Source organism: Conger conger, chromosome 8, assembly GCF_963514075.1.
Source record: "Conger conger chromosome 8, fConCon1.1, whole genome shotgun sequence".
Taxonomy (NCBI): domain Eukaryota; kingdom Metazoa; phylum Chordata; class Actinopteri; order Anguilliformes; family Congridae; genus Conger; species Conger conger.
This window is the reverse complement of record NC_083767.1, coordinates 50,392,331-50,414,030: the sequence shown is the minus strand read 5'-3', so window position 1 is coordinate 50,414,030 and position 21,700 is coordinate 50,392,331. Positions and strand designations below refer to the sequence as shown.

General features: G+C 41.1%; 1 protein-coding gene across 1 annotated transcript in view; it reads right to left on the bottom strand.

Annotated features, from left to right (window-relative positions):
• LOC133135469 (copine-8) overlaps window positions 1-21,700 on the bottom strand; it is an 87,949-nt gene that overhangs the window by 44,209 nt on the left and 22,040 nt on the right. The window contains exons 2-6 of the mRNA XM_061252495.1: window positions 20,713-20,753; window positions 14,484-14,530; window positions 14,083-14,186; window positions 10,986-11,025; window positions 5,487-5,563 (exon numbers count right to left, since the gene is read on the bottom strand). Of these exons, the coding sequence (XP_061108479.1) occupies window positions 5,487-5,563; window positions 10,986-11,025; window positions 14,083-14,186; window positions 14,484-14,530; window positions 20,713-20,753 (309 nt within the window). The remainder of the gene's footprint in view (window positions 1-5,486; window positions 5,564-10,985; window positions 11,026-14,082; window positions 14,187-14,483; window positions 14,531-20,712; window positions 20,754-21,700) is intronic.

Here is a 21,700-nt window from a genome sequence, read left to right as displayed (position 1 = left end):
GGAAAATCCATTAAACTTGTTTTCCTTACCTGTCTGAGCACGAATGACAGAGGTTCACTCACTACAGCTTTTTACAGCGTGTGAACAGCAAGGAAGGTGGATGTTGAAATTGATCATACTTGGGGACAGTCCTAAGTGCAAGTGTGATACAATGCATAATGCAGCATGTTTGCCAAATATCCTCCGGTCTTCTCCTAATTCCTGGCTAACTTTGGCCTCTCCACAAAGAGGGCCTGTATCTAGGCATTCAGCTCCTGAGAGACAATCGCAATGTACAGTGTTTTGTGGATAAACACAATACCTTCTGAAACAACAGAGAACTTTGAACCATCGGGGGTCAGTGGTGAATTGGGAATGTAGAACTTTTGCAGACTGAAACTCTTGCAGAATCGCCCCAAGGATTTGTCTCCATCCATCTTGCCCTTGAGTCCCTCCTGCTAGAAAGCAGCTCATAACCAGCTGCAATCATCATGCATGTTGGCAGGGAAGATATTTGGTTTTTGCCAAACTTAACTTTTGTCTCATCAGAACACAAATCTTCTTCCAGAAGTCTCAGGTTCTTTTACTTGGCTTCTAGCAAACTCCAAGCGTGGCTTAAAATACTTTCTCATATTTTTTTCCATAATTTTAAAAAGGACATAAAAAATGTGAGGTAAATCTTTGCAACAGAACAAGACAATTAATTTATGGCACTGAATGTAATTATACCACATTTTTCACCCAGTGAGCAACCTCCATTTCTAATGAACTATTCATTAGTAGGCATAAGAATGCCATGCTACCCGCATATTGGACAGTCATACATGACAGTTACATTACATTACATTAATGGCATTTGGCAGACGCTCTTATCCAGAGCGATGTGCAATTGATTAGACTAAGCAGGAGACAATCCTCCCCTGGAGCAACGCAGGGTTAAGGGCCTTGCTCAAGGGCCCAACAGCTGTGCAAATCTTATTGTGGCTACACCGGGGACCGAACCACCGACCTTGTGTGTCCCAGTCATGTACCTTAACCACTACACTACAGGCCGCCCTATGTTGTGGAAGGCTGCTCAGTACACTTGCATTTAACAACTAGGTGTGCTGCCTCAAAATAGGGCTGCCAAAGTAAATACACATTTTTGCAGCATCACAAAGCAGTGCCAAAAATCCACCTGAACAAACATTAGCAGATAAATAGTAATTAGCTGTGAATTACGCTGCATATACGCACTGTTCGTGATGCCTCACATTATCTGCTGTGAAAGAATGACGTTAGTTACCATGTAATCCAAGCAGAACATTTTCAAAAATAACGAAATTAAAAATAAAGGATAAACTGTGCCCTTGTGCGCTGTATGCACTCTCCTGACTCACGGAAGTGCCTTTGCACAAAAAAAGTCTAATCAAGTCCCATTGATTTGCAATCACAGTCTGGAGTTGGCAAGGTAATTAAGTGCAAGTGCCTGCCTGCGAATCATGCATAATTACTGTCACACAGGCAAGGAGGAAACTTGAACGAGATGACAATTACCATTAAAAACACATTCCATATCTGAGTAAAAACGCCTTTATCTCCGTCCTGAAAGCAAAGTCACAGCTGACCTTATACTTCACAAACACAGTGATGCTTTATATGCATGTGTGCATGTGCATTGAACAGGGTATTTTAACAGCACAGTAACCACAGCTACATAGTACATTCCCAAAAAGTCTATATGGTTCACCCCATCAGACAAGCAAAACATTTAAATAATAAAAAATAGCAAGGAGGATGAGCAATGATTTCACGGGCTAGAGGGTTTCTGGTTCAAGTTCCCAGGTGGGTAACTTAGATTGTATGCTTCAGCTTAAAGCTTCATACATTTCGTCAAATGTGAGCCATTAAAATCAAACTCAATAAGAGGGTCTGCCAAGCAAATGAGTAAATAAGGAACTGTCATCAGTTTTACTGCAGAAAGTTCTGCAAGCACCAGGAGGCTTGAGAAAAGCTCCTGTAAATATTAGCAAACAGCAAAAATCTTGTGAATAATTCCTGCTGACTCTACGCTTTACCTTGAATACGTGAGAAGCAATGCAAGGTCTTTCTCAGTGATTACTTTTAGGGAGAGTTTTTAACAAGCGGACTGTTTTAATGCAACACACCTTACAGAACAAACTATTTAGAGAAATCAATGAGTAATTAAAGCAAGGCCTTTAATCCTGCTGGGGAGAAGGTGAGCTATTTTCTCGCAGCGAGGCCCTCTGGGAAATTGATGTGGTAGTGCAGTGGGAGTTTGTAGAAGGGGAGGGATGGAGAGATAGAACACACAAATGCATGCACACACACACACACACAAACACATACAGGGAAAGGGAGAGAGGGAGGGAAAGAGAGAGCACACTAAAGAAAGTATAGGCTAAACTAAAAAACACTAGACATATGACCATTATAGCCATCATGTGTCATGTATGTCATGCATCCTCTATACTGACTAAACTGGTCACTCAACCTATTTTCACAACATATACTGTCAGTGAATCAATTCAACGGGCCACAGGCATATCATATTCTGAAGCACCGAGATCAAATGAGTTCATGCAGGTTTCTATCAGCTCCAATTGAAAACCCCAGATGATCATTGTTTGCACAGACAGCTTGAAAAGCCACTGAGCTTGCTATTCAAAAAAGAGGGATAAACAGAGGTAATTTCATCCATAAGGACTCCTAAACACCACTTGGGCCAGAAACGGAATTGTGTGATTGGCTGTAATTAACGCTAATCACAGTCACAGAAAATCACAATCTGGGTGTGAAAGTGTGTGTGCATGTGTGTGAGAGAGAAATATACATCAGTGATTTCATTTCAAACCTGTTTCGTGCACGCAATTACCCGAAGCCAGGATGTAATAGGGCGACCAGAAGAGTGGTGATTGGATGAGACAGATGAAACACTGAGGGATGGGGGGTGGGGTTTGCACTCAGGATCCAACAGCAGAAAATGGCCCCATAATGGCAGCTGTGCTACGAGATTTTTTATTTCCGTTTAATAATCATTCAATAATTGCCCTGGTCAATTGACTTGAACCGTTGAACCTTTTTTCAGAAAGTGGCTCTTTTTTCTCCAACACCAGCCTCTGTACTGTAAATCCGACGCCTCATCTAAAATATCTTTCAACACACAAAAAATTGTCCTGGGTTAGTCAAAAAACTCCAGAAATTGCAACTGTTCTTTAAAAGGCATATTTTCATGCAAAATGAGGTAGTGTCGGTTATTCTTTCAAGAAATCAAAGATAAAAATATATAGAGAGAAGGTGCCTAGTCCATGGAAATGAGTATGTAGGTGTGGTGATGGGGCTTAAGGATAGCACTCTTCTTAGGAAAATCTATTAAATCAAGTGGGAAAATAACTTGATTCAATACATTTTCCCAAGAAAACGTGTCAGTTTTTTCCCCCTTGATTTAATTCATTTTCCCAAGAAGAGTGCCGTCCTCAGTCCTCATCACTTGCCATAGCATGCCATAGCATAAAAAACATAATTCTCCTGATGGTTTTGTTTCAGCAGCAAAAACCCCAGGTTGTAAAAATAACTAGAAAAGCGTAGAGTGTGGGGGTAGCTGCTGAAATTCACACGGCATCTTTTCAAACAAGCACAGAGGTTCTTCACTCAAAAATAATGAGCAGAGATAAACACTGCAACTGAAAGGTACACAGCTAAGCCTGCTCTCATTGAGAATAGTAATGATAATAACAAAAGTCATAACATTAAAAGTATACAACTCATTCACATTCAAATCAGCATGGCTGGTAAGAACACAGCGATAAGCAGCAAATGATCTCTGACATTCCCTTTCAGGGTAATTTATTCAGAGGGTTAGGTGTTAAAGTTCTAATAATGTCAGATTCAGCGCTCTTTGATGATGAAGAGGTCACGAGAGATGAAAAGATCCAGAAGGTGAAATGATGGGTCACTCTCATTACAGCGCAGAGCAAGGGTGTCCAATCTTATCCCAAAGGGGTTGATATGGGTGCCGGTCTTCACTTTAGCCCATAGCACTATGACACCTGTTTCAAACAATTAACTAATCTGTTTTAATCAAGACATTAATAAGTAGAATCAGGTGTATTAGCACTGGGCTAAAACAAAACCCTGCATCCAGACCAGCCTTTTTAAGAAAAGACTGGACACCGGTGGCTTTGAGTTTTGGTTACAGCTTAAGGTATAGGTATCACTACTTTATAGGAACACATTATAGTTATAAATTGGTCCAGAGCTTAATATCCAATCAGTATTCAGAGCCTTTATGAGGTCACCATGAATCTTATGAAGCAAAAGTGAACATACATGCAAACCCATCTACAGCACTGCCCATGTCATCCTTGCTGTAAACTGAAACAATGTATTCACCAAGACCGGCCTATCAAACAGCAGGTGATTCACTCAGTAAGAGAGCAGTTGGCATTTCCCATAATGTAAAACAAAAGAGTGCAAAAAGCAGCACTCTTCCCCAGACTATCAGTCTGTGCATACTTTTCTCAGTCAAGCGCACAACTGTCACCAGATATATATCAATCTTTAAGAACAAATCTAAACACATACTGCACATCTTGATTGCTCCATCTTAAGAAAAACTATCATCCAGCTCATTGCAACAATCCAAGGGTAGAAAAATCACAATAACATTGTATATTGATCGCCTCATTGATGAAGTGGCAAAATATATAAACTGCCTGTCATACTGTGCTCAATGCAGAAAACAAAGTGCATTTCAGAATAGCTGTTTAATAAAAGCTCATTAAAGGGGAAAAGTCAGGGCACTCTCAGTGTTGTACTGATTTCCAGAAGTTTTCTTCATGAAAAAAAGCAACACTGCACATGCTCAACAGGACAATGTAACATTAATATGTAGAAATTGAGCAGATATTTATGTTTCTTTGCTGCTGTGTTGTCCTAAATGTTTGTGCTACGTATTGTGTAACCTGTACCTCAGGATGGAAAAATGCATTCCCATCCAGTCGAGTTTATAAAATTTTCACGACTATTTTCTTAAAACGTTCCAGATAAGTTTGTGGAACGCTGCCTCAGCCCTGTATGTGGAGGAAATGGTGGCTTCTTTGGCGTGCGTGCAATAATGAGCAGCGAGATGCAAACGGCTGATCAGAGCAGCAGAAAGCAGCGGCTGCAGGGAGACTCCCAATCATATCTGCTCCGGGGCACGGCTTCTGCACCTCCATCAGATGGCCTGTTCACACCTCTGTCGTGAAGATCTCCTCTGTTACACATTACACAGCCCCCGTTAAGGGGGTGGGGAGGCTCTTATACTGTCAGCCATCTGTCAGGAGGCCCTGCAGGTCTCAGTAATACTTTTCAATTAGTGGCACATTTACATCTGCTAACAGGTAATGTTATTAGCTCTAATGATTTCCCTACCTCGCACCTGCGGTGAAATGAATGTCAGACAAGCTTTCGCAGTGCCTGGGATGAGAACGGCACGGTTAGTAAAAAGAGAGGAGGTTACTCACACCAGAGGTTTCTCCAGCCGACTCCCCAAGGATCCCACCACCTCTCCCAGGGTGCAGAAGGCCTGGCCGAGGAAGTCCTGAGGGGCAGAAGGCATCACTCACAAAGCAGTCAAGGAAACCCCTCCCAATTCAGCCTCCCTGTTAGCAGCCACACCGATCGGAAACGGCCTCTCCCCCGCTGTGTGCTAGCCCCACCCCTCCTCCCAGCTCATCCAGTGTGGCCTACCTGTGGCTGCCCCTGACGGAAGCCACCACAAGGCTATTATTACTGCAATTTACTTGGACACATTGTTCCCAGGATGTTTAAGAAAGTAAGTTCTAAAGGCTTCGTTTGACTGTTTTCTTTGTGAAAACGTAGCATTCTTTAAAAAAAAATCTTCTGTCCCTTATTCGACATTTCTCTTTTATCTTTTTTTGAATACCCAATAATACTTTCAAAGCTGGTCTAGCCATCAAAACATCCTCTGCCAAAGGCCCCTCCATTTTACTCCGTAGCCAACTGTTCAGCCACAGAGCTGAAGGCAAGCCTTCTTTGCTGGCTGCTGCTTGGGCAACCATGCCTAGCCCCATGACTCTCTCAGCAACAGCTGGCACTAGCAATACCAGGATCTGATTACAGACCACGGAGTGTGTCATTGTACCAAATGCTTTAGCTGTAATCCTCACCTGTGACTCCCAAATCTCTCTTTTTAAATTCTTAACACTATGTTAAACTACTATGTGCATGAGCTGCCTCAAGTCTTGGTTACTGAATCATTCTTAAATGGGAAAGAAAGTGAATAATATCATGGCACAGTGGGCAGGGTATAAAGATAATGGGGGGTGATTGGTATTTAGGTGGGCAGTGGTTATTGTATCACAGTGGAAGAGGGCTATTGTTTGGCTCAGTGAGTATTCCACTACAGTAATCTTTTACAAATCACCAAGTGTGTTATAATGATCTGAACTCCTTTCCTGTTTTAATTTATTTGCTAGTGAAGGCTGCCTGTCAAAATTCATTGGCATTAAAATAACTGTTGGCATTTCTGATTTACATATTCATGTTCAACAGATACAATTCCATCCAAATGACATCAAATTGCTGCAGGTCTAAGCCAAACTCAAGGGCAGCGATGTTTTTATTGGTTAACCAAAAAACAATAAGAAACATGCAAAATGATGGGAAACATTCACAATAAAAGCGCATGATGCATTGAAAAGGGGTAATGAACACTAAATCACATGTTTGGAGTTGTAAAGCCGAGTATCCCGTCTCCATTTGATAAATCACATAAGACTTCTAGTTTAAAAGAAGAAATGCACTGCCAAGCACTGCCACCTAAAGGTGAACATGTTAAGATGGGCTTCCCCTGGATCCCAGCCCTCATCGTGACGTAGAAGCACTGTAGGTGAAAAGTCAAAGCTGCATCTCTCTTCTTAGTAAGTATTCTGTAGTCAAATTGATCTAATAAAATATTTGAGTGCCTGGACAGTGATTTTGCATTCTCTTTATATTAGCATAGCTAGATATTTCCCCCCAATTGTTGCAAGTCAAGCTGTTTTTCTCATTTCAGAAATCTTGGGTTTACTCAATGTGGCAGCACTGGAGCTATCATGAAAAATTGTCCCCCACAAGAAACAAGCAACAAGCCCAACACAGGTACAGGAGCATCCACCAGAATGAGGAGACTAGCAGTCCCCCAGTTAAGCTGTGCAGTCACAGCCATTATGTTGGAGGCCAACACTGCAAACGCAGCTGGCACAGGCAAGCGCAGGTGCTGACTGACCAGAGGAGGCACTATTGTGTCATGGTGATAATCAGAATTAAGTGTACCCTCCCTCCCTGGACCACACTGTAGCTAACTATGCCTCAGTGTTAAATACTGAACTGTGGGGTGCTTCACTGCACAAAGAGCTAGCACTGGGCACGGCATGCCGTAGGCATATCTGAGATCACTTATTCAATACTTTATCAATTTACAGTTCTTAAACGGTTAGTGATACTGAGTTTCATTCTATTCATCGGTATTCAGAGGTGTGCCACCTTCGAGAACCATGCAGCAAATGACAGATAATTCGCTAATATCATTTTCCTGCCTGAGTGGATGAACATATCTGTTCAATGAGTCACTAATCTGCTCAGAAGGAGCTGCACTTTCATACAGAGCTGGTAAAAGAAAGACAGTCACGACTGGGCTTTTGCATATTTCATCTTGGGAACAATTTAATACTTAACAATCAGATGCATTTGAATGTGAATGCTAGCGGAGGGTCGTGTGGTACTGGGTGCTATCCACCGCGTTTCTCTATGACCCTCTGGTACTTCAGCAGCAGACCAACAGACAGACAGAGGGACACACGCTGGACACACACCTCCTACGGCCCTGCTGCAGAGAGCGAAGCGCTGTTTGTGTACGCCTACATGACAGTGACATTAATCCAATTTCATGAGTAGGAGGGTGACAAAGGCTTGTGATTATTATTAGTGTCTAGACCGCGAAAACATTAATGTTGCAAACCCGAGTTGGGAAAACAAAAGACGCATGTGCGCACCGTGATTGCAAAGGAACGGAACCACAATATGATGCAAATGGCAGAGGTAAAAACAGCTTCAGGCATAGCCTGTTCATGTCCGCTCGATGGCCAATTCCATTATCCACATTCACACATTCACACAAACAGAGCTCCCATCCTGTTTTCTCCTGGAATTACATACTGTAAAAGACCTCTGCCACGGCCGGATAGTGTCACACTCAGTAAAGCGGAATATGGATTCAGTCCCAGACTTTCTTTTTTTAGCTCAAAAGGAGGAACACAGCTAATGCGTCTCCTACTTGCCCGTACATTATTTTGAAACACACGGTCTAGGGGAACCAGCCCAGGGAGGGTGGTCCTGTGTGACTAGGTGAATGTGCAACTCGCATTTTATCATGCTATATATAATAACAGCAGCATTAATGTAATGTGTGCTTTCAAAGCAGCATTTTGCCAGATAAGTTTTCACATTAATGTGTTCTGAGCACATTACTGTATCAAGCCTGTTGGGTTGATGACATGGTTGGCAGCACAGCTACAGTATTGGTGAGGGAAGAAAGCTGCTCAGAGAATCTGTGCTGTTTTTATACTGTCACTATGTCCCTTCTGTCATACTCTGAGGGAAAATTAACAAAATGACGAGATCTCCTTTTAACAGACAAAGATAGGCCTACAATATGCTCTCCTTTTAAGAGGCAAGCAAAGCATACCAGATGCACATTTCCATTGCAAAGGCACTCTCTTTTGAGCAGAAATGAAACAATATCTCTTCTTAATAAAGACTGAATGATTATCTGCTTTGTACATACAACAAAGAGATATCAACTCCTCACACACAAGCAAAATAACATGTATATTATTTTACAAAGAAAAGATGCATGAATATAGCCAGCACAAATGTAACTTCAATCGCACATCAAACATGCAAATAGTGTGTGTATGTGTATATTCTATAACGAAGAGGGTTGTGCTGGCATACAGTAAGAATACCGTTTAATAGCCTGCATTTCTGCATCGATGGCAGCCATGTCAGAGAACAAATAACACAACTAAACCACCCAACCAACCTGATAAATTCACTGAATAAAGGCGTTCCCACACTGTATGACAGATTCAGTCTTTTACGATAATTACATGTCACACTGTGCAAATTTACCAAATTAAAATATTGATGTCAACTTGGCCAGATTGTGTGATTTGCATCAGTTCTCTGGACACCTGTGAGGCTATGTTAGTCGATGGGTGTATCAAGCATGGGGTTGAAAGTACAACAAGCTGTGGCTGTCAGATTGGCGGTGTTTTGTCTGGAGAACACAAAGAAAAGGAGAAGAAAAAAATATGAACCTGTTCAGGCTGGAAAGGAGAGGACATTATGGGCTGTCTATCCTTTAAAGAGAGCTTGAGGTAATCTTTCCAGTACCTTCACTTTGCTTTCAAATGTGCCTCAGAAACTCGGGAACTCGGGAACCAAGGTACTTGTGTGCTACTGGAAAAAACCTTCAACTTTCCATCAAGAGAAGCATTGTATAGTACTTGTGGTGTTCGAATTAAAATACCACAAAGTAATTTAAACTGAGAAGCTGATATTCTTTTACAGCAAACTCCACTGTTGTATGAATTGCTTGCTTTCTGCCAGAACTTTGTTAGAGCCTATGACGCATCAACTGTTACGCTAGCAATGGCAAGACATCCGAAAATCCTTCACAAAAATACTTTTGTCAGGGACAGCAAATTTCAGGCATACGATGGCTAAAATCCTACAGTCTGTGTGTAGGGCTTAAGAAAAATTCCCATCACATAAAAAATAAAAGGGGGTTTTGCACACATTGCTCTACAGAATGACTACATGGAAAACATAGTGAATGAAAGTAGATTAAAAGCCACACATCTGTTAGCCACAAAAGAACAGAAACGTCATCAGCCTTTGTTCATTTTTAATTTTCAATAAGCCATAGTACCTCAAAGCTCAACGCAACAAGCAATTATCACACATCAGACGAAGCCAGACAAAACAAATGATTTGGACTCTATGTTGACAGACTTGGTTTACCCACTTAAGGACAATTTGCTGTGACAGGGGTACCTCAGAACAAGCACAATAGCCACGGGACACAGCATGAAATGCTCAAGCCTCTAACTAATGGGGTATAAATAGAGCAGCGATAAGCCACCCTGGATGTCTCGCGTGTGAAGCACTCACTAACCGCCATTGATTCTGATGCTGTGGAACTCTGCCACATACACATCACATTCAGTCCATATTTCAGGATTCAAATGCAAAACAGAAGCTGACGTGGAAAAGCCCTGTAATTGTGGAATACGCACAATGCCATTGAGCACCAAAATGAGCAGATCATGTGTGGTACTTGACAGTTTTTTCCCTCCCTTTCCTGCTTTCAGACTCAGTGCTGAGTTGGAGATACCATTCCAGTGCTCCCTGCTCGATATGCATCTACGTCTTCTGAACGAATCTTTTCTGATCTGGAAACATCTGAGGCATTCAGACAGGTGGTGATTAAGCAGAAAGGAAAGCCAAAGATGACCTTTGAGGAGGAGCGTGCTCACAGCATTGACTTAAAACATAATGCACTTTCAATCACAGTCATTTGTAGGCTTTCCATTATCTAGCTAATTATGGCAGGAAAGGAATTGGAAATTGGTAGTGACAGAGCTAAAGAGGCAATTGAGAGAGGCAAGACAGTAGATTTCCTGTCTGTGCATACCACAACATTATGCAGAGGAAGTAGTATTCTGGACTGAATGGGAATCAATGGGATTTTTTCTAACATTGTCATAAATAGGCTATTTTCTTCACAAACTAAACATATTTTCTGGAATAATAGAAGTTGTAATAGGCATTGAAATGTCATCTAAAATAAGAATAGCTGTCTATGACCCTGCGTGGTGCACATTTATTATGAAGCAGGTTTGAGATTTGTTCCAGAAGTGTCTGTTATCATTTTCTTGCGTTGAGAAGGAACTTACATGTTTTGATAGGTTGGCACTCTTTGAGTCAACGTCATATCTGGAGAAGAAAGAAAAAGCAGTCAGCTGGACTGAAATCCAGAGCACTGGGCTACATGCTCACAGAAAAGCTTACAACATACATACTGCGTGTTTATAACCCTGTCACCTTGCGGACATTTTGATTGACTGGAAAGAACCTGCACTCACTCCTGCAAATTGCAACAGACTGATTCTGTGGCTCGACACCAGCCCAAAATCAGGGATGCATTGACACATGAAGCAATAAGACCACAGAACATTACCAGCAAATGCATGCAACACTGCAACTAACAGACAACTGCTAATTTTATTTAATTCCCTGCAAACTAGAGACTGTTGTGTGTGAAAATCCCAGGAGATCAGCAGTTTCTGAGATATTCAAACCACCCTCTCTGGCACCAACAATATTTCCACGGTCACTTAGATCACATAGATCTGAAAACCTGAACCTCTTGACCATGTCAGCAAGCTTTTATGCATTTAGTTGCTGCCTGATTAAATATTTTCATTAACAACCTAGTGTACAGGTCTAGCTAATAAAGCTCTCAGTGAATGTATATTTTACATTAATTACATTAATGGCATTTGGCAAACACTCTTATCCAGAGCGACTTACAGTTGATTAGACTAAGCAGGAGACAATCCTTCCCTGGAGCAATGCAAGGGCCTTACTCAAGGGCCAAACGGCTGTGCAGATTTTATTATGGCTACACTGGTTACCGAACCACCGACCTTGCGGGTCCCAGTCATGTACCGTAACCACTACGCTACAGGCCACCCGTGAATGATGATACCACATTGGACAAGTCCAACCAAGAAAAAAATACTTTGCAAACGTTAAAATCCACACATACTCAAATGCATGCTCACACATGTGCACACACACTCACACATATATCATGTTTTTTACTCCATTACAGTCAGGAGAATGATGCTTATGGGATATTCCAGTTGATGTCTAATAATGTCTCCCTTTGCAAACAGGCCGGAATAAAATCAAATGGCTCTTTATACCAGCAGCAAAGGCACAAATGGAAACCGCACAGGGACTCACACACTCACAAACAGTAAAACGCACAAAATCAAATCACACCCACTCTCCACATCGTTCTGTAAAATGGAGTTAGCTCAGAAAAAAAGTAACCTATTTACGTATCTTATACATTTCTCAAATGCTTCATTAACACAGGTAGCAAGTACCTATTGTTTCCCTATCTGTTTATCACTACATCAGGGGTAATTCCTGGAGTGCCAGAGATGTTTGTGGTTTCTGCTCCATCAAATCTTATAACTACTTAATCATAAGAATTATTAGGTTCAATTAATGAAGGTGCCCCTGTGCAGAACCATTTCACTTCAGACTCTCAATACAGGAATCTCTGATACTAGGAACAGTACTTCTGGATCAGGACCGCCTACCCCTGGCCTACATATCTGCGTGTGAAATTTTGGCAACTCCTCCATATATTCTAGGGGGGGGGGGGTAATCTCAGCCAGTGTTGAGAGTAGAGCTTTGACATCTTAGGCCATGATGCTTGCCCACGCACAGACCTGGTCAGTCAGATGTCAGTTAGCCAGCCAAAGCCACTCACACCTACTGTACTCAGTAGCCGACATTAAGGCCTCCGCCACTATTTATAGCTCATAATGGAGTAGCTGTCATCCTTTGCCGGCAATAAAAATATGAAAGATAAATAAAGGACAGCGTGTCTGCAGAAAGAGCACATGCCATGCTTTTCTGAGATAAATATACTGTATTATTTCTATTCAACCATGAAAAACACTTGGCTCGATCATGCCGTTACCTCGCATGAATACAAAGGAAAAAATCTAATGGTGGTTTTGCCTAAAAAATCCACAGTAAGAAAGCATAGAAAAAATGTGTCCCTTTGAAATGGAAATGGAATCATCTTTTAATCTAATCATAACTCATGTTTTTTGAACCTACAGTATCACATTTTTCTTCAATGCAGGCATTAAATTGACTGTTTCAGTCATTAAAAAAACCTTTTGAAATGTAGTAATGTGATTCAGCAGCCTCTTCTAAAGCTGCAGACTTGAAAATGGATTTACATTTTAACATTTTGTTTATTATTTTTTCAATATTTAATATGCAGTCGACTTTACTCGCTTCTATACAAGTGGTAACAATCCTCTGCTATTGCTCTAAATATGAGGTCTATGAAATTAAGAAATAATAATAACAAGCTTTCCATATTTGTGAAAAGCATACACTTTGAAGAATGAGGTTTTTTAGTTTGTATAGTTAATTAATGATTTAATGTAATAAATGCTGACAAGTTAATTAACGCAAAGGGTGTTACAGGTGTTTTTGAAAGTATAATGAACATTGCTTCTCAGAGCCACACAGAATGTCATGCCCAAGAATTGATTCATAATTCATAAAGCACAACACGTATACCAAAAACGTTAGAGAACAATGAAGGGACAATGAAAGGTTTAAAGAGCCTTTAAACAATGTTTTAAATGTGTGCTTATATTTCTATGAAAAAGTATAGTGCATTGATGACAAACAAAATAAAAGGGCCAGAGAAAAAATAGGGTGCAAATAAACAAAAAAAACAAAACAATAAATTATCATAGCTCACATGCTTACTCAATATTCCATTTTTCAAATTCTAAAAGATTTTGGAACCCTATTTCAGAAGGCTATATTGAATCAGAAGCAAGTCCCAGTGGCACTTGGTCGAGTGAAGTGGCCTGAGATCTCAAGTCTAATTAACAGGAAAACATATTTCTTCTAAACATTTTTAAATTCAGAGATTTGTCCATTGACTCCATGCCTCTCAAGAGATGGGACTTGGAGAGTTGTAGACATTTCACCTTGTGACCCTTCTCATATCTGACAGTGTCCCACTGGCCTAGAAAACCACGGACATATACACAGACCGTTAGACATGCACACACTCAAGCACACGCATACAAGCACGCATGCATGCAGAACTACAATGCAACCATACACTCACTTGCATACCTCATACTCTATAGTGTACATAATCACACACATGCACATACACGCACACACACACACATACACACGCACACACATACTTACAGATCAAAACGAAGGTTTTGTCTTTCTTCAAAGAAATAGTCCAGGATGAATTTGCGCACAAATTCTGGGTTTAGGGTGTTGTCAATGACTTCTGTTCTCCCAAACTAAGAGAAAGGAGGATGGAGATAGACTAAATATATACCCCCCAAAAAAACATTAAATGTCAGATAGATGGTTACAATTTTTCGAAATGTAGTGGGACAAAATGCAAGGATGTATGCAAAGAAATAGCTCATATTTTTTCTATTTACCAGGGAAGGAAATTCAGTAAAATGGGGATAGCAGAAGGTTCACAATATTTGACTGGGGTATTGTATAAAAAGATGTAATAGATGTTTGTTGGACATGTTAGGAAGTTAATTGTACTATTTTTGAATAACTCAACTATACATTGCACTTACCTCTCTCCATTCTTTGTTTCCGATGCCCTGTGTGTACAGCACGCATACTGTGGAAAACACAAGACACACAAGTCGCATCTCTAAGCTCATTCATCAAATAAACATTGCATTCATGAAGACTAGCACAGAACTCTGAAGTTTGAATTTCAATCAAACTACTTCCCAGTTATTATAAAAAATAATCTCCTCCTCCTCACTTTGTGGTGAGACAGACAGACCCCTGAATTTGATTTTCTTCACAGTAATCCACAGGCACACCTTCAGAAGCAATTATTCCACACATAAGATAAAATAAGGCTGATCATCAATGCTCCATTACTGCTGAAAGCACAGCCTCAGGGATGAGCAGGAACATGTCAGAGCAAACATTTGCACTGCATTAAAGCCCCTGTCATCACATTCCACATGAATATTAATCACCAAAAATCAGAGGAGCAGAATGTAAGACGCATTAAGGACACTTTAGGCGAATTTCGTATCCGAGCCGACCTGTAAACAAGAGCGATAACTTGTGTATGCCTGACAATAGTGATGCTGCGGCAGAAATTATATTGATATGATTATGCATGACAAATGTGATGAAATTATAGTGCGCTCATGTGTGGCACAAATGATTGTGTGACTGGAGTGATGGTCTGTGTGAGAGGTATTGATATAGTGATGTGCAACTGTAATGATGTGAAGTGTGATAGATGTCATGGTGTGGTGTAATGTCTGGTGTGATGTGTGATAGACGTCATGGTGTGAAGTGTGTGTGATAGACAGCATGGTGTGATGTGGGTGATAGACGTCATGGTGTGATGTGTGTGATAGACATCATGATGTGGTTGTGTGATAGACATCACGGTGTGATTTGTGTGTGATAAACGTCATGGTGTGATTTGTGTGTGTGATAGACGTCATGGTGTGAAGTGTGTGTGATAGACAGCATGGTGTGATGTGGGTGATAGACGTCATGATGTGATGTGTGTGATAGACATCATGATGTGGTTGTGTGATAGACATCACGGTGTGATTTGTGTGTGATAAACGTCATGGTGTGATTTGTGTGTGTGATAGACGTCATGGTGTGAAGTGTGTGTGATAGACAGCATGGTGTGATGTGGGTGATAGACGTCATGGTGTGATGTGTGTGATAGACATCATGATGTGGTTGTGTGATAGACATCACGGTGTGATTTGTGTGTGATAAACGTCATGGTATGATTTGTGGGTGATAGACATCATGGTGTGATTTGTGTGTGTGATAGACGTCACGGTGTGAAGTGTGTGTGATAGACAGCATGGTGTGATGTGGGTGATAGACATCATGGTGTGATGTGTGTGACAGACGTCATGATGTGGTGTGTGTGATAGACGTCATGGTGTGGTGTGTGTGTGATAGACGTCATGGTGTGGTGTGTGTGATAGACGTCATGGTGTGGTTGTGTGATAGACATCACGGTGTGATTTGTGTGTGTGATAGACGTCATGGTGTGAAGTTTGTGTGATAGACGTCATGGTGTGATGTGTGACCGAAATGGTGATGGTGAAATGGCGATGAGTGTAATAGAAGTAATTGTTTGATGTGTGTTACATGTTACATAAGTGATGATGAAATATGCAAGATACATGTGATAGTGAGGTGTGTGACTGTGATGGAGTGGTGCGCATGTGCATGCACACGCTTGCACACACACATAACCAGGCAAATGCAGAAACAACCCAAATGAACATAAACAAACCCTCACACACATACAGCGTGTGCACACACACAGACAATACATAATGTGTATTTTCGGACTCCATGGGCTTTGATATCATTGGTCAAAGCACTTGAGCGTCATTACCATCATCACAGAAAAACGGTAACTTCTAAAATGAACTGCAGCAGGTTAATGGCAGTGATATGCTATTATGGAGCGTGTCTCAGTGCCTATTGAAGCAAGTCAATGTCAAGAGACTTGAGAGGTAGCGTCAGCATTATCAAGGCCTGGACTCAGCATAAGTGCCTCTTGCCCCCAGTAATCATTCTACAAAGTGCTGAGGTCTCTTAAATACCACTGTGCCAGGGGTCCAGGTTTATACAAGGAGATATAAATCAGCTATGGCCTTCTCTCTCGCTCTTCACTCAGGTGGGTAATAAGCAGTCTTTTCTTTGAACTCTCTGTCCCTTTCTTTCACTTTCTCTCTCAATTTCTTGCTCACTCTCCTTTTCCTTTTCAAGGTTTAAAAGATGCAAGAATTTAAGGCTTCAAACTAGCCAAAGCCCATTACAACATTACATTACAATCACCCAGAGCTTATCCAGAGGGGCTTACAGAAGCGCAGAATCTCAGAGCAGCTCTCAGAAATACGCCCTTTTTTAGAAAAGAAAATGAAAAAAGAAAATTGAAAAAAATAAGAGCTGAAAATACAATGAAAGAAATGAAAAGGCTCAAAATAGCATTCCTATTACATCAAGTGTTTATTCTCTCTCTCTCTCTCTCTCTCTCTCTCTCTCTCTCTCTCTGTCTCTCTCTCTTTCTCTCTCTCTCTCCATTACTTTCTCCGGGGTGTGAAAGTAGTCTCATTACCCACAATTCCCTCTCAGTACTTAATCACGGAAGGCTATCATAACCACAGCAGCTTTAATCAGGGAGAGACATCTCCATTTTCTTCATGTTAATGCCAATCAGCTGCAGAGATGGGGGTCATGGCGACGCAGGAATCGGCCTTGAGATACTGATCCCTGACATACGACTGAAGTCAAACGGTGGGCTAATGACCCGATAGAGGGGCGTGTGTCGCTGGTCGCTGGTCCATTCCCATCCCAGCACACAGGCTACCACTGACAACACACGACATAGGGCACATACATCGAAAGTGGGAAAGAGTGCACGACAGTGAAGAGTACGTATGCGAAATAAAAAAAGACATAAATGAAACAGAACACTTACAGATAGTCATGCAAGCCTACTGGAAGACGAGAATAGCACGAGATGCAGACAAGCAGACAAAATCAGGCCTGAAAGAAGAAAAAAAGAAATGAAACAGGCATTCCACTGGCAGAAAAACACGACCGAACCCTTCATAAAAGACCAACAAAGCAAATGTGCAGTTACTGATTTCACAATGACAAGTGATTAATCAGCAACTGAATACTGATCACGCTGTGAGACTATACCGAATATCTCCTTGGAATTTGGTGGTAAGGAAAGTGAATCTAGTCGGCTTAAATACATGCAGGGTAAGAACATTGAGCTGTAACAAGTGAGGGATGGGTGAAAATGGGAATCACACACGAAAGAGAAAGAGTAGGACCAAAATAGGGTTTACACATTCCTCATGGGGAAATACCAGTGTAAGAGGTGAGCCAATGTCAGTCAGAGGGGAGAAGCAACCTCCTCCATGGTTTTAATGAAACTGACTGTCAGCTGACCCAGGTGACAGGGCAGGGTTCCGGCTCTCAAACCCAGGCCAAGACAGGCTATTTACTCCTGTCACATAATCCAGGCTTTCTCTCTCTTTCACTTGCTCTCTACCTCGCTCTCATTCCTCAACACTCTATCTCTTACTCTTTCTCCATCTCTTTCACTCCTTCGCTCATATAAGCATGCAGACACATACGCAGACTCACAAATAACTACACACACACATACATACATACATACATACACACACAGGCACACCTATACAGGAAATAAAAACATTTTATTATGCATGTATGATCAATGTATTTTCAATGAATTTATGAAACACATTTTGAAATCGTATTCCAAGTGTATTTCCCAAAACATTGTAGATGCATTTGCATTGCATGTTGAAATACATTTGGAATACTATTGAGAAATGTGTTTGATAAAATGCATTGAAAATACATTTCTGAATATATGAAACAGCCAATTTTAACATATTTTGATATGCATCAGAAATACATATTAAAATGAATTTGAAGTGTATTTATTTTCCTTATGGGCGAAGACACAGACCTACACAACCACACACACACAGATATGGGCATACATGCACACAGACTTATACAGGTGCACACATGCACGCTAACACGCAAGCACACAAGCGCACACACGTGCACGGTCTGTGGAGGAGTAGCACAGCGGTGCGAGGGGGGGGGGGGGGGTTACTCCCAGTGGTTGGGAGCACGAGGCGATTAGCATCAAAGGCTCAGGCCCCTGCCAGTTCTGGTTTCCAGATCCTGCTGTCATTCAGTGAAGCGGCCAACCCTCATACAGTATGTCACATGGCTGCAGACGGGTGTCAACAAGCGAGAAATGAGATGTGCTATTAACAGACCCCAGTGGAGGAAGGGCACAGCACCCCACAGAAAACCCAGAAAAGCCCCACACTCTCCCTCTTCCCCCGCATCAGGGAGAGGGAAAGGTGGCAGTACTGCCACAGAAAATAAAGGAATTGAAGACGAAAGAAAGATGTTTCTTAAATGTAGCGTGAGTTAAAATCAAATATATGATTTCCTTGTTTCTTCTTTAGGTAGGACCAAGTTCATAACCGGAAAACGAGTAGTGAGGTCACTCCCTACAACATCCCCTTTTTCCACCATCACTTGACATTATAAGCACTGTGAGGGGGGGTGTTAAAATTGGGGATACTTATTATATCATTTGATCACAGAAACACACTGCAGAACCGGCATTTAACTTTCATTTCTCAATCTTCCAGTTGGTCATTAAAAAAAACACCACCTACTGCATCTTTCTATACCTGAATCCTGGCCGCACATAAATGACTATTAGTCATATTCTGTTGCAAAATAACTTCAAAATAGCCCTGAGTAAAAATAGACACAGGGAACAGTTACCACGACTGATATGCAATGCAGTATGCAATGTAAATATGTGCAGGTGTCAATTCCTGCCTTAATTATGGTGTTCAGGAGTAGTTCAGGCGAGGACATCATAGACCTTGTTTGTAGACCCCTGCTAAGAATATAATGAATGCCTGAAAAGTTCATTTTATGACTGAAGGTTAAGTTGGTACACAGGCCAAGCATATGCAGGCCAAGTATATACAGTATAAAATACAGGTGAGGTCTGACCCTGTAAATCTGAGCAGCGGGGAGGTATGGCGTTTTAGCGGGCATTCCCCCCAGTTTTTCAATGCTAATTTCATAACTGAGAAAAGCCCTGTACCTCTGAAGTTTTATCTCGAGAGACCTGCACCTGGATGCAGTCTGACATAATTAATTCACCAATAATGAACCCAGTCCCCACTTCTGCAGGCACATACTCCCTGGGGGAGGAAAGCTACAGGTCTACAAGCTACAAGCGAGCAGGCTTTACAGCAAACACTCCTAAAATGAGAGACTTGAGTGAGAGATACATTTACACAGTATTGTACTTGTAGAATACAGTTCTGTGAAAAAGTATTTGCCCCTTCCTGATTTCCTATATTATTGCATATTATCACACTGAATGGTTTCAGATCTTCAGACAAAATTAGACAAAGGGAACCTGAGTGAAACATAATTATTATTTAATTTATTTAATGAAAAAAGTTATCAAACATCACCCCTGTGAAAAAGTAACTGCCCCCTTGAACCTAATAACAGTTTGCACCACCTTTAGCAGCAATAACTTCAGCCAAACACTTTGTATAATTAGAGAATATTACCCCACTCTTCTTCGCAGAACTGCACTGTGGGTAATGATAACATTGTAACCCAGATGAAAAGAGGGATATACTGTACAGAAGAAGCATCAGGCGCTGTTTCAGCTTTTTTACTCCTCTGCTGCCTTCGGCTGTCTATTTTTGGAAATACCTTAATCATTTTTATGGCTGCCTATGTGTGCGAATGTCACTGAGAAAAATAAACGTGTGAATCTATGAAGATGCTGTTGAGACCACGTGTCTTGTGATAGGATTCCCAAAATGGAAATGTCATCCATAACCTTTCGTGCTCATTTCCTTTCCTCCCCCGAGGCACCGATACCTGATTGGAGCACAGTTAGTGGCCAGATCGGTGGCTTCTCCAAAGATCTGAACCAAGGAGGGCTAAAGGGAACGCTAGCAGGTGAGAACAGGATAGGTGGACGTGCAGAGGGTAGAAGGAGAGAGATGATAGGTTGTTTGGGGGAGGGGCCAATGACAGTAGCAGAATGAAACCAATGAATTCAGAGAGAGAAACCTTATAAATGGGGAAAGCCAATGTGTCGTCTGATTCAAAAATTCACCCAAAACATACCAAAAAACATATATACGTTAGCACATTTTAATTAAAGATGAAATGTCTTACTTGGATCAGATTTAGAAAAGGTATCCCTGTCCAGCAGATTTCTGTAAAACAAAAAGAAAGAACATGTTAAATACACGTTTGTCCTTATATTCATACCACAGTCACACAGTCTTTGTAAATAATCCATCTTCATAAGCATGACAAGAAGCATTCAGAAATTGACAACCACATTATATTGCGCTATTAGAGATGACACGAGATATCAAATCATGACATGGTACTGATTGTGATACTGAGCTCACTATCAAAAGACTGCAATATTATTGTGACAAACGCACACAGATACTACCGGCGTACTCTAGAATTCATGAATGTAAAATGTGTGCTGATTATTCAACAATGTTCAAATTACAGAATTCAATGCACATTACCTTCATTACCATTTATATACCATTAATCATTTTGTCAGGAAATATGTGCTGATTACTGAGGAATATCCAATCAGGACAACTAATCAATGTTTTGTCAACTCCATAATTCTGACCGTGATAAAAGTGATGGAACTACAGCAGCACCAGCTGTACCGTCAAGCTAATCTTAATGGCTCGCGTCACGCACTGGAATTTTAATATGTTTGGCAAAGAGAGAAAGATTATCAAAAACTTAGCAAAGCAGCTACAGTGCGTAAGCAAATGATACCTAGCTCATTTGAATGTTCAAAAATCTTTGTCATTCATACAAAAGCCATGACTGGAGCACATACCGTAAGTGCTCTTTTGCAAATTGTTTTGAGTTATTGACCAATCTGTGACATTAAGTGAAATATAGCTGGCTTGCAGAGCAGCATCAACTGACCATTTCTTATAAAACTATCTTAAGTTACATGGTGATATGTTCTGAGATCTCTTGAGCAGCCCAGGTTGGTGTATGTGGTCCTTGGGTAAACTGATCCATCATCACTCGTCTTGTATTATTGTGATATGGTGAAGGTCCCAGAAGAAATGCAACAGCTATGACAACAAGATGTATATTACTCTATAGGCCAGCT